This window comes from Pyrus communis, chromosome 3, assembly GCF_041283825.1.
Source record: "Pyrus communis isolate YQ-2024b chromosome 3, ASM4128382v1, whole genome shotgun sequence".
Lineage (NCBI taxonomy): Eukaryota > Viridiplantae > Streptophyta > Magnoliopsida > Rosales > Rosaceae > Pyrus > Pyrus communis.
This window is the reverse complement of record NC_142567.1, coordinates 20,677,011-20,693,884: the sequence shown is the minus strand read 5'-3', so window position 1 is coordinate 20,693,884 and position 16,874 is coordinate 20,677,011. Positions and strand designations below refer to the sequence as shown.

The following is a 16,874-nucleotide window of genomic DNA, read 5'->3' as shown; positions in this document are numbered from 1 at the left end:
ATGAATGAGGAAAGAATTATCCCCAAGATGTTATTTAATAAATAATATCTTGAGATTATCTTGTAATATACTTGATTGAATATCATTGTGATTCATTGCTTGATGGAGTTGATCTTCAATTAGAAAAGTATAAAGATAAGATTTAATAATTAATCATATCTTTATTTATCTGACTTTTCTCCTTGCCATGGGCAGAAGAGCTTGATGAGGTTGTAGTCAGTTGCTCAGGTCTTCAAGAGGACTGAACTAAGTGTGGAGCAGATGTGAGCTTCGCCAATTTAATGAGAGCAATCTCGTCACTTGTGAGTAAAAGTCCATGTGTCAACTTCAGGATATTCTGTATTATTTTTTGCTCTACAAGTAGATCTCACATCTATTAGAGAGATGGTTTAAGATATGTTCTACAAAATATGGTCTCTCTAGCATTTTTCTATTTTTGACAAAATATGGACACTTAGTACTACGGTTTAATGGTATTCCTCTTCATTTGCAAGTGAGAGGTCATAGATTCAATTCTTATCAAAGGCGAATTTGTACCACATTATTGCGAGCCCATTATGAGACTTAATTCACTCCTCCACTCGTTTGTTAAAAAATAAAATAAAAATGAAGTTTTGACTAATGTAGCTCATAATTCAAGATTTTTATTGGAGTAAAAAAGCTCAGAAGAATACCATAGAGGGATGGGATGGACGAAAATTACTTCTCCATTTTGAGAGTTTTTATGAAGTATCAACAATTAACTAAAGAAAAAGAAATAACATGGAGTTTATGAATATTCAAAGATGGATATAGATAAGTGAGTGGTATGAGAGATATTTTGAAAGTTGCCTAAAAAAGAATGATACAGCATGGTCAGTTATTAAGGTGAATCGTTTTTAATCTTTGAATCGAAATTTGATGGATCATATAGAATTAATTTTTAATCATAATCGGATAAGTCAAATAGAGAACAAACTCTGGCAATATATTTCTTCACCCCTTGTTAAAACAAAAAAAAAAGAAAAGAATTTTTACATAAATTTTTTTAGTTGCAACAATAACGATTTTGTTAGAGAAATTGTGGAGGCATACAATCTTCAAGGATGACATCCTGGATTAAGTTCATAGGCTCCTCAAACCAACATGAAGTAAAATAAGAAAATAAGACTAACTTGGCCAATCAACACCCCACCATGTTAGCGGTACAACAATTATAACGTATTTTATATGTAGAAAAAGTTTTGTAACTCATTGTTGGGGGACTTTTAGGTCGAGGTGAACTTGAGCTTTGAGAATGTCCTCTTGTCTCCCTTGGTGCGGATTCGTGACAAGTCCCAGGATATCTTAAAAGAGATAGCTTGTCTTAGAAAATACCCTTGTAACATTAACGTCTTGAAGATAACATGATTGATCAAGATAATGACCTGCTCAAGTGAAGCATTGTGTGGAAGTTAAAAGATTATTAGTCTAGCATGTTGTGAGAGAGTTGGCATGGTTGCATAGCATTCTGGACTGCATGATTTGGGCTTTCCTAGGATGATAGCAAGGCTTCTAATGGTTGAGATGTTTGATGGAAGGCTGTGGGATTACTAGGGCTGCATGAATGGTGATGCTTGAGGTTTGGAGTATGCTTCTAGACTAAATGGAACTCTCTAAGCTTAGTTCTTGGGTGGTTCTCTCTTCCTGCGTCTCTTTTCTATCTATCTATGTATTCCTTTCTGCGTTTTAACTTCTTCTCCCTCTCTCTGTAATGGCTTATCTCTCCTTATGTAAGTGAATGGCTCTTCTCTAGGTTTCAAGGGAATCTCCCTTTGTGGCTTGGTCTTCCCCTTCTTTCTCCCTAGGCCTCATATTATTCTTTTTTTTTTTGGTGTAAGATAGCTGCACTGTTGAGACTTGCAATTTGCTTTTTTCCGAGATGTGCCTTTCCTAGGGCGCCCTTCCGTAGATGCTAAATTTGGTAGCGCGCCTCATGGTTTTCATGTGTTGGTTGTCTGTGCAAGCTGGGAAGGGAAAGTCAACATTAAATGCCTGTCTTGCTGGGCTTAGCTTACATTTAATGCAAGAATCTAGTTTAGTTCTAACTAAAGGAGTTGGGTTACTAGAGAAATGAGTAAACTAGGCTAATTCTCTCTCAATGATGCTTGCGTGAAATACAAAGGGTATGTTCTTGGATCTTTGGGCACCCAAGCAGCCCAAAGTCTCCCATGACGCCGATTCCACATAGGCTCGATAACATTCCGTAACTATTTACACTGCAATCCACTTGACAAGCCTCGAATATGTGACTTGGGCTTAACATGAATAGTGGCTAAGGAAGCATGGCGTGATGAATAGGCATGAGCATGGCGTGAATATCCGGCTTAACCACTGTGGCATGTCATGTTTGTAAATATATTCCTCGTCAATCCCGTACCTTGGCATGTGTTTGGAAACCCAAAAGACAAGGGGGTGGTGGGGCCAAATTAAAACGGGAAGGGATGTTTCGCGTGTTTGGTCAAACCGTCACATGGCTAGATGCTTTGCACCCGAGATGTTCTTCTGATCCTTACATGGTAATTGGTGCTATTTTGGCCATAAGAACAATCTCGACAAAAAAAATGGGGACTAGAAACAACGAACCCTATTTAACATATTATCATTACTATTTTACGAAAACCGGACGTTTTTTATTTGACAAAAAACGAAATTCCTTAGTTAAACCAAAAAAAAAAAAAAATATCAACTTAAAAAAATGTACAACATGGTAAGGAAATTGAGATTTAGTATTTTTAAAAAAAAAAAATCCAACAAAAATGAGGTAATTTAGCACCTCTTGGTACTCCTTTGTATTCTTATCTCAAAAGCTAAAGAGCCAATAAATCTAGTAAATTTATTTTTGTCCAAAAAATGTTAAATTACAAACTCCATTTCAGAACAAGTTTAAACCGATAATTTCCCAATCAATGACAAACGCTTAAATGTCCCGCTTGTATCTTCTCCCAATGAAACCCTTGCCCAAACCAAATTCCCTTTACACCCCTACAATCATTTATAACCACCACTTAACCGCCTCATCCACTTCCCCCACGACCGTCGTGGAGCACAAATCCCATTCATTCCCTAATTTCACAGCGCCCTGGAAAACAAGGGAAGGGCAAAATAGTCAATTAAGCGGCTCTTTCCACTCGTTTTCCTTTTCAAACCCCGAAAGCCTTCCTCAGCACGTCTCATCAAATTCCTTTTGCTATAAATACCATGCAAACACCACCTACTCTCCATCTGCGCTCTCCTCACACACTACACTGAACACTCCTCTCCTTCTCTCTCTAAAAACCTCACTCTCTCTCTCTAAAACTCCAGAGCGCACAGACGCGATGTCTCAACGCGGCCGCGGCCGAGGCCGCCATTCCGAACCCTCACGCGGCTCCGACGCCCCGCCGTTTAATCGCGGTGGAGGAGGCGGAGGCCGTGGTCGGGGACGAAACCCCGGTGCTACACCGTTGTTTCAGTCCGAATCGGGACCTAGACATGACTGTCCTGGAGTCGTCGCCGCTCCGACGGTGGCTCAAACTCCCTCGCCGGCACCATTGGCTCAAACACCGGTTCCTCGCGGACCGGCGCCGGCTCAGGCGTCTTCCAGCTCGGCGCCTTCCCCCGCTGAGGCTCCTCTCATCTGTGCGATGGAGCAGAAGCTGACGCTGACCGCTCCTCCACCGTCGTCGTCGAAAGCCGTCCGGTATCCGCCGAGGCCTGGCTACGGGAGGGTTGGCGAGAAGGTCCAAGTCAGGGCCAACCACTTCCTAGTGGAGGTGGGGGCGAGAGATCTCCATCACTACGATGTAAGCCTCCTTCTTCCTTTGTTCTTTTGCAGTTTTCCCTTTTCGTTCTTATTCTTCTGTGTTTATCTGTTCATCTGCATTTTTACAGTTAATTTTGAATTTTCTTTTACGTTTTCCTTTTCTTTATATTTGAAAACTTGACTCGGAATGTCGTACCAAAATTTCTTTTACATTTTACTTTTTACAATTTTATGATGCTTAGGACCTTTGAGCGTCGTCATTGTGTTTTGAATATTTTGTTTTATTTATTTGGATTTGTTTTTTCGGGTTTTCCTTTTTGTTTTTGAAGTTTACTGCTGTAAACTTGAGTCGTTCATGGCGTTTTGGGACCCAAAAATCATTTGAGGTTTCTGAAAACACCTTTCTGATTCCAAATGATGAAAGAGCAAACGCAACCATTTAATTTTTGTTTTTTTTTATTTATTTTTTTTAATTTTCTGTTGTATTTCCCTTTTGGCGTTCCTCTGATGCTTTAAATCTGACTCAGAAAGGTGATGTCACGTTCCCAAAACATTTTTCTGAGTTTAAAGTTGACCAAAATTTGCTTTTCAAAAAGGGTTTTGTAAATTTGATCCAGGAAGGTGTTCATCAATAATTTTTTATTTATGAAAGCTTTTGGTGTTCCCAAAAACCTATTGATGAAGGTTTCTGAGAAATAGGGGGTGGTTTTCTTTTGCTTTTCTGTTTTTTTTTCTTACTCAGAAGGGTTATGTGAACAATGCAATTCTTTTGGTATTTTCTGAGTCCTGGTAAACGGGTTTTCTTGGCAAACTGTTGGTATTCTCGCATGTTTAAACAGTTGATTGTTCTTGTTGTGGGGTGTCTTACGATATCATTTGGTGGCTTTAGGTGTCGATTACCCCTGAAGTTGCATCGAAAAAGATCAACAGGGAAGTCATTAAGCAGCTCTTAAAGCTTTATAGGGAGTCTCACCTGGGCAAGAGAATCCCAGCTTATGATGGCATGAAAAGTATTTATACAGCAGGCCCCTTACCTTTTGCCTCGAAAGAGTTCGTGGTCCAGTTGGCCGAGAGGGAGGGTTCTTCTGCTGCTGCTGGTTCCAGAAGGTATATTTATAAGATGGTTTAATGTCCTGTTTTCATTTCTGTATTTTTTTTTTTTTTATTTCTGTTTTTTGAACGCTTTCTTCTTTGTATTGAAATGACTTACAGGAGGGACCGAGAGTTCAAGGTCACTCTCAAGTTGGCTAGCAAATCTGACCTGTATTCCCTCCAACAGTTCCTAGGAAGCCAGCAGCATGAGTTGCCTCAGGACGCAATTCAAGTTCTGGACGTTGTTCTTAGGGCTAAACCTTCTGAAAAGTAAAGTCTTTATTTGGTAGAAGGGCATAAGATTTATTTTACCCTTGTCTGCGTTGTTTCCTCGCTAATGACGGTTTTGACTGTTGTAATTTTTGTCACAGTTACACTGTTGTTGGGAGGTCTTTTTTCGGCATTGATCTTGGGAAGAAAGGTGATCTTGGTGATGGTCTGGAATACTGGAGAGGCTTTTATCAGAGTCTAAGGCCGACCCAGTTTGGGCTTTCACTCAATATAGGTAATGCATTTACCAATTTTCCCTGTTCTCGTAATCATATGAAGTTAACTAGCACGAGTGTTGTGACTAACTTTTTTTATTCATATTTTTGCAGATGTATCAGCCAGAGCATTTTATGAATCTATTCTGGTAACTGAGTTTGTGAAAAAACTTTTGAACTACAGAGAACTGTCAAGGCCTTTACCTGATCGTGATCGTTTGAAGGTATTCTCCACAAGTTAATGCTAGTTATAGGTTCTATTTATGCATATTTGCTAGTATTTATGCTCATTGGGTTTTGAAGCTGCATTTTGTTTTCTTTTATATTGAATTGACTTGTTCATCAAAGACTAATTTATTCAGAGTTCTATGCATTTACTTTTCTTTTGTCTTGGAACAAAACTGATTGGCATTCTGTTACTTACAGGTGAAAAAGGCCTTAAAGGGGGTCAAGGTAAAACTTTCTTATCGTGAGAATAGATCTTATAAGATCACCGGGGTCTCCGTGGAACCCCTGAACAAGTTGACGTGAGTCTTATAATCTTTACAATACATTTTTGCTTATATCTTGTTTACATGTATATAGGTTGTTGTGGTACTTGATTTGCTTGAAATGTAGAACTGGAATTTTCATGCTCATTATCTACTTTCGTTTGAACTATTTTGATTGAATTTGCTATATCATAAATCATAATGGGTAAATATGAAAATAAAATCAAATTGGGTTATGGCGGTGTTCCATGGTAACAGAACGTTCATAACTTATTATCCATGTTTGTGTTTTAGGTTCACTCTAGAAGATCAAAGTAGAACTTCAGTAGTACAGTATTATCGCGAAAGGTACAATATTGTGCTGAGGGATGTGGCAATGCCTGCGCTTCAGTCTGGGAGCGATTCAAAACCTGTTTATTTGCCTATGGAGGTTACTTTCTTGACTTCTTCACCATTTTATTTCCCAGCATGTTTCTATTCTAAGTATGGTAGTAGTCTTGTGGAGATAATTTACCTATTTACCTTAATTTACTTATTTACCTTTTTGGCAGCTTTGTTCCATTGTTGCTGGGCAGAGGTACACTAGGAAGCTCAATGAGAGACAAGTAACAGCTCTTCTGAGAGCAACTTGTCAACGCCCTGGAGAGAGGCAGCGCAGTATAGTTGATGTCTGGATGTGATTTCATCTTTTCAATCAATGGAACTCTTTTCCTAATCTAGATGGTTTTCATTTTGTTTCTGGTGATCATGTTTTTGCATCTGTGCAGATGGGTAAACACAATCGTTACAATGAAGATGACCTTATCCAGCAATTTGGCATGAAGATAAGTCAAGATATGGCTTTAGTTAATGCTCGTGTTCTGCCGCCGCCTTCGGTAAGTATTTGTTTCCAATTTTGTATGAATAGTTCAAGTGTTTTTTATTCAACTTTTTTCTTTGCTGGTGTTTGAATTGATGACAACAGCTGAAATACCATGACACTGGTCGTGAGAAGTCTGAAAATCCACGAATGGGGCAATGGAATATGATCAACAAGGTATGATCTTGGTTTTTCATTTGTTTAGATGGATCTGTGCGTATGTTGAACTCCATTGTGTGTTTTGAGGATAGTTACACAAGATTTTTGCAATGTAAGTCTTTGCAGTCAGCAACTTCCTGATTTATTATGGATTTGTAAACATTTAAAATACCATCCTTTACTGCTTTTGTGATATGTGATGCAGCATCAAAATTAAAACATTATTCTTGTTAGAAATTTGATTTCTGATTATTTTTAATTAATTCTGGTTCTGTAGAAAATGGTTAACGGTGGTCGATTGGATTTCTGGGCATGTGTCAATTTCTCCCGATTAGACCCAAGTTTTAACTTCCGATTTTGTGAGGATTTGGTCAATATGTGCAACAGCAAGGGAGTGGTACGACTCCCTTTCTTAAGTTCCTCCTATTTCTGCATCGAATTGTTTTTGTTCTTTTCCTAACCAAATTGCTTTTTGTTCCTAGCATTTCCATCCGCATCCCTTAATTCCTCATCAATCAGCTCATCCTGGGCAAATAGAGAGCGTGCTCAGAGATATCCATAAGATGTCTAGCAAGAAAATTGAAGATATTGGACACAAGGGAAAGCCTCTTCAGTTGTTAATTATCATTTTGCCTGACGTTACTGGATCATATGGTGAGCAGCAGTCTGAGAACAAAATGTGTCTTGTATTTCAAGAAAATCATCTTTAAGGTCTGACATATTGATTGCTGATTGCTTGCAGGTATGATAAAACGGATCTGTGAAACTGAGTTAGGAATTGTATCTCAGTGCTGTCAGCCTAAGGCAGCATCAAAGCTCAGTAAACAATACCTAGAAAATCTGTCACTCAAGATAAATGTGAAGGTTTGTTTTTATGTATTGCCCATCACATTGTGTTTATCCTTTATTGATTGTCGCTCATATTACTCACTGTCTTCCATTAACATTGAAAAGCTGACGCAATATTTAAAAGGGAGTTTTAATGAAACACTCTCGGTAGTGTTCACTTTTAACGAAATCAACATTTTTACCTTTTCCTGGTACTATTCACTACACCTTTATTTGTCATTTTTCACTAAAACTATAGGTTTTTTGGACTTTTCGTTAGTTTTTCTTATTTAAAACTGTTGGTAGGTTGGTGGAAGGAACACTGTTCTAATAGATGCCATTCAAAGAAGAATTCCTCTTGTGAGTGACATTCCCACAATAATATTTGGTGCTGATGTTACCCATCCACAACCTGGGGAGGACAGCAGTCCTTCAATTGCGGCTGTAAGTTTCAGTCTTATATTGATTTCATTTTAAAAATGCATAATGTGTTAACATGGCAATTTATTCAATCAGGTGGTGGCGTCCATGGATTGGCCAGAAGTCACTAAGTACCGAGGACTTGTATCTGCACAGGCTCACCGTGAAGAAATAATCCAAGATCTTTATAGTGTTAAACAGGACCCTAACAGAGGTCCGGTTGCCGGAGGAATGATCAGGTAATTGGGACAACTTGCACCTTCTTTTGTTATTGTTTCTATTTTTTTTTTTTAAATAATAGCTGTGACTGTTTTCTTAACTTGATTATTTTCATTATGTTAGGGAGCATTTCAGAGCATTTAGACAAGCAACTGGCCGAAAACCAGAGAGAATTATCTTCTTCAGGTAATATTTGTTTTTGCTGTGGTCATGGAAAATGACACGTCACTCTGCTAATATTTGTTTTGATGTTTGCTTGGCAGAGATGGAGTTAGTGAAGGCCAGTTTAGTCAAGTTCTGCTGTATGAAATGGATGCTATAAGAAAGGTATGCTGATTACTACAATTTAGAATTATTTTGTTATTGCTTAATTCTTTGATTTGATCAAGTAGTTAGTGATTATTTTTTAAGATAAGCGACTATCTAATGTGTGTCATTACTTTTTCAGGCTTGTCAGTCGCTTCAGGAGGGATATCTACCACCAGTTACTTTTGTTGTGGTGCAGAAAAGGCATCATACTCGCCTGTTTCCAACCGATCATCGGAAGACTGATAAGAGTGGCAATATTCAACCAGGTTACAGATTTAGATGCATTGAGATATATTGGATTTGATGCTTTTCCGTTTTGCGCATTGACTCTCTTTATGTTGTCTAGGCACTGTCGTTGACACCCAGATTTGTCATCCGACGGAGTTTGACTTCTATCTCAACAGTCATGCTGGCATTCAGGTATATTTGTATTGTTGATTTATATATGCCAGTTCTGTTTGTTGCGGTAGTTTCCTTGCCCTCTTCTGAGGATTTTGTGCTCTATTCACTGCTAAAAGTTTGACGGTTATCTTGTGTTCATGTAGGGAACTAGCAGGCCCGCACATTACCATGTCCTGTATGATGAGAACAGATTCACTCCAGATGCCTTGCAAATGCTAACGAACAACCTATGCTACACGTAAGAAAACAACAATTTCAATTCTTTCTCTGGCTTTTGCAATAGTACTATGCCAGACGTTTTGTTTTCTGACATTCTCATCGTATGGCATGTGATTTTTCAGGTATGCAAGGTGCACACGCTCGGTTTCCATTGGTACGTACTTGGCTTGGATTCATCTGTTTTCTGAAATTATGCTTTTTCCTGATTGCACCGCTGATGTTTATGTTTTTTCATGCAGTTCCTCCTGCATACTATGCACATTTGGCTGCCTTCCGTGCGCGATACTACATAGAGGGCGAGTATTCTGATGGAGGTTCAACTACCGGATCTACAGGAGGGGTTGCTGGTGGTGCGAGGTTCCGTGCCCTTCCAGAGATTAAAGAAAATGTAAAGGAAGTCATGTTCTACTGCTGAAATCAGTCTTGAGGTCTCGCTGGTGGCGGTTAGTTTCTAGTGGTCGTGTTTTGTCTGAGGTTGTATGAACTAAAGTTGCACAAGACTCTAATCTTATATCGTCTTGAAGATTGACGTCTAAATCGCTCATCCGTGATGGTTTTGGTGATTAGTTTTGTGGGTTAGTCCTGAATCCTTGGCTACTGATATGGATATGGACTTTGGTTCAAAGTTTAGTTTATATACAAGTGCAGTCAGAACATTTTGAGCTGTTACTTGGTTGCATGTATCTGTTAATTACTTTCATCTCATCTGATGTAAGTTCATATATTTTTATTCCGGATTTGACCTTCCTCTTAAGGCCTGAGCTCAAAATTTTGAGGCAATGTCTTTCCAGGCGGAGATTTTGGATATTTTGTCCAAATTTTGGTTTTGATGAAAGGGCTTGATAAAGTCTACCAAAAAGTGACTTGCAGGTTAAGTTTAGTTGCTTCCCTTTCGTCGAGTTTTTATTAATTTATTATCATTGTCATCCCTAATCTAGAGTGAATTGTAATTTAATTCTTTTTGGAATGCGGGAATCGTGACTAAGACATCTCTAATGGGAGATTCGAAGAGTTTGGAATAGCCTTGTTACATTTTTGTTGGGCGGAAACCCCTAGAATGAGTTGTGGCTAAGAACATCTTTAATGGGAGATTCGTAGGGTCTTTTAATGGGAGATTCGCAGGGTCTTGGAATAGTCATGTTACATTTTTTGTTGGGTGGAAAGCCCTCGAATGACCTGCTAATAAAAAATAAAAAAAAGGGATCTCAAATTGGAGTAGAACTTATATTTACATCTTACCGAGAAGATAAATGAAATGTACAAGACTTTAAGTATGTATATGTATTTGTGTGCGAGTGTGTATATATACGTTTTTGGTGAGAGTCGAACCTAAAACCTTTCACTTATAAGTGATGAATAATACTATTAGGTTATAGTACTTAGTGACATTTTCTTTTAATGAAAGATATTATCTATGTTAAGGGAAAGTGATGGGCTAAACCTCACAATAAGTTAGCAATAATGTAGTTCAAATTCGCTTTTAACGATAATCGAACATAAGGCTTCACTTACAAAGAAAAAAAAATATTACTAGATCGTAATACTAATTAGTATATCAAGTGACAATTAATTACACAGCTTTTATTATTAACTGCCTAATTTAATAAAATCAACCGTGACATAATCCAATCCGAAAACCCAAATCCCAACAGAATCAAATTATTAGGTCCTTTAATTAAATTAAAACTCCTAGACAAAAAGGAAAAAGTCATCTGTGCCCTTCCCATTATTTTCTGAAGTGCACAATTCCGAAATTCTTTGTTTTTTGTTCGAAAGCACTAAATCCCAAAAATCAGTTGCCCAATCACGCGGCGGTCCTGTGAATAATGATGGAGGGCAAAATCGTCATTTAATATGAGAATTCAGACGTCAATTTCTTGTATTGACTTTCCCCTCGCTTCCAGCCCAAAACCCCTTCCTTCCTTTTGCACGGTCTTTGATTTGTTTCCATTTCTGTATAAACAACACGCAAACACACCTACTCTCACCCAGGTAACCATAGCAGTTGCCTCCATTTATCTTCCACGTGTTCACCTAGATAAAATAAACAATTTGTGAGAAAACAATTATTCAAAAACATTCGCCAAAGATATTATAAAGATATTTTCTTTCTTTATAAATTTAATTTTGAAAATTTAATAATCACATCAATAGCATGTGTAAAATTGCTAGTAAATAGATATATATATATATATATATATATAATAAAAAAAATGAATGAAGTTATTGATGATATTTAAAAAATTTTAATTCGTAATTTAGATCCAATAACGATATGTGATTTGGATGCGATGCTTAATGATATGGAGCGACCGTTTAGATTTGATGATTAGAATATGAAAACCATATCACAAATGGATTCGAATATGGATCAAGTTTGTGTTAAAATATCCCACATCGGGCACAGACGGAGAAAATGAAGAGTTTAAATATCCTAACTCCACTCTAACTAATATTGAGACATTTTGTAATAAAACTGCATGTTTGCTGGACTGTGAGATGAAAATTAACAAGTTGGATACAATATCGGTGTTGTTGGAAGTGGGCCTTTGCTCAAATGGTATTAGAGCCAGGGAGTAGGCCGTACACCCATGTGATGGGTGGATCTCCTTGGCCCATCTTGATGATGGTGGGTCCCTTGGTCCCTGTGTTGGGTAAGTCCTCTTAGCTCCACATGATTGCCGATATGTGGATCTCCCTTGTGTGATCTACTAATTGGGTCCCACTTAAGGGGGCATGTCCAAACATCCCACATCGGGTAGAGAAAAAGAAAAGTTTGAATATCCCAACCCTAGTCCAAAAATATTCAGGCCTTTTGTGTCCAAACTCCACATTTGTCGGGGGATGTCCAAATATCCCACATCGGGCAGAGACAAAAAGTTTAAATATTCTAACCCTAGGCCAAAAAATAAGGAAAACTAACAAAAAGTTCAAAAAAACTTTAGTTTTAATGAAAAATAACAAATAAATGTGTAAGTGAATATACCAGGAAAGGTAAAAATGTGGTTTTTCGTTAAAAGTGAATAGTACTGACAATGTTTTGTTAAAACTCTCCAAAAAATATTGAGGCCTTTTGCGTCCAAACTCCACATCTGTCGGACTGTGCAGGTGGTTAAGTAGCTTCTTGTTTTGTACAAGTCACACCTAGGTCAAAGAACCCTGCTTATGATGGTATGAAAAGCATTCACACAGCAGGTCCATTGCCATTTGAATCCAAAGGGTTTGTGGTTAAGTTACCTGAGAAAGATGATCGTGGTGGGTCTTCTTCTCTCGAAAAGGTATTTTCCTACGAGAGTTCAGTGCTTCTGTGTCTTGTTTTCATCTCTACATGTTTCGATGGTTATTGCAGTTTTCTGAATATCATTTGTTTTTGGTATGATCGAATGACTTACAGATTGGATAAGGACTTTAAGGTGACTCTCCAACCGGGGAACGAACCGGATCGACCTTTACCAACTACTACATTTCTTGCGCAGGAAGCAACACGAGTCGCCTCCAGGCTATACAAGCGATGTTGCTCTTAGAGCCTCACCATCTGAAAAGTAACGCATCTTTTTGTAGAACCGGCGTATGATATGGTTTCTTTCATTCTTCTGTTTCTTGTTTCCATACTAATTATATGTTAAATGTTGTATTTTGTACCACAGTTACACTTGTTTATGCACCAGAGTCGTAGGCCAACCCAGTTTGGGATTTTGCACCAGAGTCTTAGGCCAACCCAGTATGGGATTTACCTCAATATAGGTATTGTGGGTGCAAAAATTAAGGGTTAAGTAATTCGCCATTTTCCATGCATCATAAAAATAAGGGAATCGGGCTAAAATAAAGCTACATGAATCAGCCACTACTAACAAAGGAACATGTAGTGAGATAATGGGACATGGAGCCCAAGTTTTTTATGCCTATAAAAGGCCTAGAATCATGTCAGAACTGGGGGAGAAAAAAGAGAGAGGTAGGACTTAGGAGATTGTTTTGTATTTTGTAATCATCCTGAACAAATATTGACTTGAGCGTTAGAGAATTTTTGGGCAGGTCCCCCGCTCTCATTGATGACAAGCGAAATGGTGTAGTGGGCTTCTCAACATGCATGGTTACAAGATTTACTTGTTGAAGGATTAGAGAACCGAATTTTCCGCTCCAACAGGTACAGTGTTAGCCCAATTTTCCTTGTTTTGAAAATCATGCAAAGCCAAGTAACAAGAAGGCCTTGCGTTTTTGTTTTTTCCATTCAAAATTTTCAAATGTGTCTGCCACATCTTTCTATGAATCCACCCTGGCAACGGAATTTGTGAAAATACTTTAACGTAAGAGATCTGTCAATCAGTTTCTTATCGAGTTTATACTGTACGTCCACAGTCAGTTTCTTAAACATTTTGTGTTAGCAAATCTTGTGACATTCTGTTACTCAAAGGTGAAAAAGGCCTTATAAAATGACCGGTGTGTCCGCGGAACCGCTGAATCAACTCAAGTGATTGATAGTTAGTATATGTAAATATGTGTCATCGTTGAATCAATATTATTATTGAACTTTGCATTTTAGGTTTACTCTGGAAGACGGAAGTAGTAAGAGAGTAGTTCAATATTATCGTGAAAGGTACAATATTGTGATGGGGCAATGCCTGCCATTCAATCTGGAAGTGTTTCCAAACCTGTTTATTTGCCCTTGGAGGTACCTTTCTCGACTCTTTAAGCGGCTTGTTTTCCAGTTTTATCTTTCGGGTTCGGTACTGGTCTCTATGAAATAATTTACCTATTTACCTTTCTGGCAGCTTTGTACCAATTGTTTCTGACCAGAGATACTCCAAGAAGCTTAACGAAAGACAAGTAACAGCCCTACTACGAGCTACTTGTCAACGTCCCGGAGACAGAGAGAGGAGTACATATCAGGTTTAATTTGTTTTAAACTTGTTTCTTATGGTCATGTTTCTGTATCTATGCAGATAGTTGCACACAGTAATTACAATAGAGATGAACTAATCAAGGGGAGATTTGGAATGTGCTCATCATGGAAAAATGGAGAGGGTGTTTAATAATATTCAAAGAAGGAAAACCAGCAACAAACAATCCTTTCTTGTTCTTCTTTCCATTATATAAAGCTTAAATATGTGATTTTTATTTCTTGTAGGGGTGAACGAATATGTGAAATTGAACTAGCAATTGTGTCTCAATGGTGCATGCCTAGGCAAGCAAGACTCTTTATGAAAGGTAATTGTGTCTCAATGGTTGTGCAACTGTTCATTGAGTCTGTTTAGCCCAATATCCCTTCTATGGTTGCTCGAGGCGGGGTCGACTCAATGTCGGAGACTCACCCACCGAGGACTTTATCGCACCCTTATGTCTCCATCTCTCGAGTCAACCTCAATCTAGGTTAAATAATGAGTTTCTTCCATCAATAAAAGCAATTTTGCCATTCTAGTTATAAAATCCACTCGGCCTGTGATGATTTCAATAGATGGTTTCATGTCTTCAGCCCAGACACCCGAAATACAAAATGGTGAGGTCAAATTAAAACAGTAAGGTATGTTTTGCGTGTTTGGTCAAACCGTCATGTGGCCGAATAATATTTTCGGTTTCTCCCCGTATCCAAAATATACTCTAATTTCATCTCCAATTCCATTCCATTCAAACAGTTATTCATGGTTATAACGTTTAATAGTTTGGGTTGTCAATGCCTATGCGTAGCAACAAGTCTCTTCTCCCAAAGAAACCTTTGCCCAAACCAAATTCCCTTTACACCCCTACAATTATTTGTAACTACCACTTAACCGCTTAATCACTCTTCCCCCACCGAGCACGATCCCATATTAATTCCCCTAATTTCACGGGGGTCTGGAAAAGAACGAGAGGGCAAAAAGTCAATTAACAGACGCTCTCATTTCAGTCTCTTTCCTTTTCCTTTTGCTTTTTTTTTTTTTTTGCCCTTTCCCCTTTCCTTTTCCTTTCGCTTTCTTTTCAACCCCCCGAATTCTTCACCAGCAAGTCTAAGCAAATTGCTCTTCCCTTTACCCACCTATTCTCACTCTGCGCTCTCCTCACACACTTAAGCACTCCTCCTCTCCTTCTCTCTGAAAACCTCACTTTCACTCTAAAACCCCGGAGCGCAGAGACGCGATGGCTCAAACACCGGTTTCTCGCGGACCGGCGCCAGCTCAGTCGTCTTCCAGCTCGGCGCCTCTGCCCACTGAGGCTCTTCTCATCTGTGATATGGAGCAGAAACTGACGCCGACCGCTCCATGCACCACTGTTGTCGTCGAAGGCCGTCAGGTATCCGGCTAGGCCTGGGTACGGGAAGGTTGGCGAGAAGGTCCAAGTCAGGGCCAACCACTTCCTAGTGGAGGTTAGGGCGAGAGATCTCCATCGCTACGATGTAAGCCTCCTTCCTTTTTTTTCATTTTGCAGTTTTCCCTTTTCGTTCTTATTTTTCTGTGTTCATATGTTCTTCTGCATTTTACAGTTTATTTTTGGATTTTCTTTTACGGTTTCCTTTTCTTTGGTTTTTGAAAACTTCCCTCGGAATGTCGTTTTGGGACCAAAAAATCATTTGGCGCCAACATCTGTGACTCCAAAATTTCTTTTACATTTTATTTTACACTATTTAAAAATAAAATATTTCTGAGTTGATCTGTTCAGATGCTTCGGACCATTGTGTTTTGGATCTCGTAGTAGTTTTAGATTTGTTTTTTTTTTGTTGCAAAGATGATCTATGAGTGATGAATAGGTTATGTGGTTGGTTGTGGGGTGACTTACGATTTCATTTGGTTGATGTAGCTGTCGATTACCCCAGGAGTTGCATCGAAAAAGACCAACAAAGATGTCATTAAGCAGCTCGTAAAACTTTACAGGGAGTCCCACCTGGGCAAGAGAATCCCAGCTTATGATGGCATGAAAAGTATTTATATAGCAGGGCCCTTACCATTTGCCTCGGAGGAGTTTGTGGTCAAGTTGGCCGAGGGACAGGGTTCTGGTGCTGCTGGTTCATTTTTGTATGTTTTTTGTCCTGTTTAATTAATGTCCTTTTATTTTTTTCATTTTCTATTTGTTGCAGTGTTTTTTTCGATAAGACTTTGTTGTTGCAGTTTTTTAATGTTTTCTTCCTTGTATTTGAATGGCTTACAGGAGGGACCAAGAGTTCAAGGTCACTCTCAAATTGGCTAGCAAACCCGACCTGCATCAGCTGCAACAGTTCCTACGAAGCCAACAACATACGTCGCCTCAAGACGTATTTCCAGTTCTGAATGTTGTTCTTAGGGCCACTACTTCAGAAAAGTAAAAGTCTTTATTTGGCATAAGGGCATAAGATTTATTTTCTCTGTTGTTTCTGCTGTACTGTGAGAATAGCTCATTTTTGTTACTTCACATTTTCAGTTTTTTTTTTTTTTCACCAAAACTGTGAAAATAAGCTGTTTTTAAGTGTTTACCAAACATCTTTTTTAGCTCAATTTTTTTTTATACCCATTTTTTATAAAAGCACCTCAGTACCAAACCAGTACTCTGTTGTAATTTCAATCAGAGGTACACTGTTGTTGGGAGGTCTTTTTTCGCCAGAGAGCTTGGGCAGACGGGTGATTTTGTTGAGGGTCTGGAATGCTGGAGAGGCTTTTATCAGAGTCTAAGGCTGACTCAGTCTG

General features: G+C 38.6%; 1 protein-coding gene and 1 long non-coding RNA gene across 2 annotated transcripts; both read left to right on the top strand.

The window, feature by feature from the left end:
- Window positions 1-3,242: 3,242 nt before the first annotated feature.
- Window positions 3,243-10,000, top strand: LOC137715401 (protein argonaute 5). The gene is made up of 22 exons (XM_068454721.2): window positions 3,243-3,803; window positions 4,653-4,870; window positions 4,976-5,125; window positions 5,227-5,360; window positions 5,455-5,564; window positions 5,767-5,867; window positions 6,126-6,261; window positions 6,383-6,499; window positions 6,599-6,706; window positions 6,796-6,867; window positions 7,127-7,246; window positions 7,332-7,503; window positions 7,592-7,713; window positions 7,984-8,121; window positions 8,194-8,336; window positions 8,440-8,502; window positions 8,580-8,643; window positions 8,765-8,891; window positions 8,972-9,045; window positions 9,171-9,265; window positions 9,369-9,400; window positions 9,486-10,000. Exons 1-22 carry the CDS (start codon window positions 3,339-3,341, stop codon window positions 9,659-9,661), a joined length of 2,937 nt encoding a protein of 978 aa, XP_068310822.2. The 5' UTR covers window positions 3,243-3,338; the 3' UTR covers window positions 9,662-10,000.
- A 5,258-nt stretch (window positions 10,001-15,258) lies between these two features.
- On the top strand, window positions 15,259-16,512 carry LOC148698120 (uncharacterized). The gene is made up of 3 exons (XR_015960849.1): window positions 15,259-15,613; window positions 16,015-16,229; window positions 16,363-16,512. It is a non-coding gene; the product is annotated as an uncharacterized LOC148698120 (long non-coding RNA).
- Window positions 16,513-16,874: the final 362 nt, after the last annotated feature.

Excerpts from the sequence above, each read along its gene's own strand:
- LOC137715401 (XM_068454721.2), top strand. The coding sequence starts at position 3,339 with ATGTCTCAACGCGGCCGCGGCCGAGGCCGCCATTCCGAACCCTCACGC. Across the intron at positions 5,361-5,454 it reads TGGGCTTTCACTCAATATAG|ATGTATCAGCCAGAGCATTT; the intron begins GTAATGCATTTA and ends ATATTTTTGCAG. Across the intron at positions 6,868-7,126 it reads AATGGAATATGATCAACAAG|AAAATGGTTAACGGTGGTCG; the intron begins GTATGATCTTGG and ends CTGGTTCTGTAG.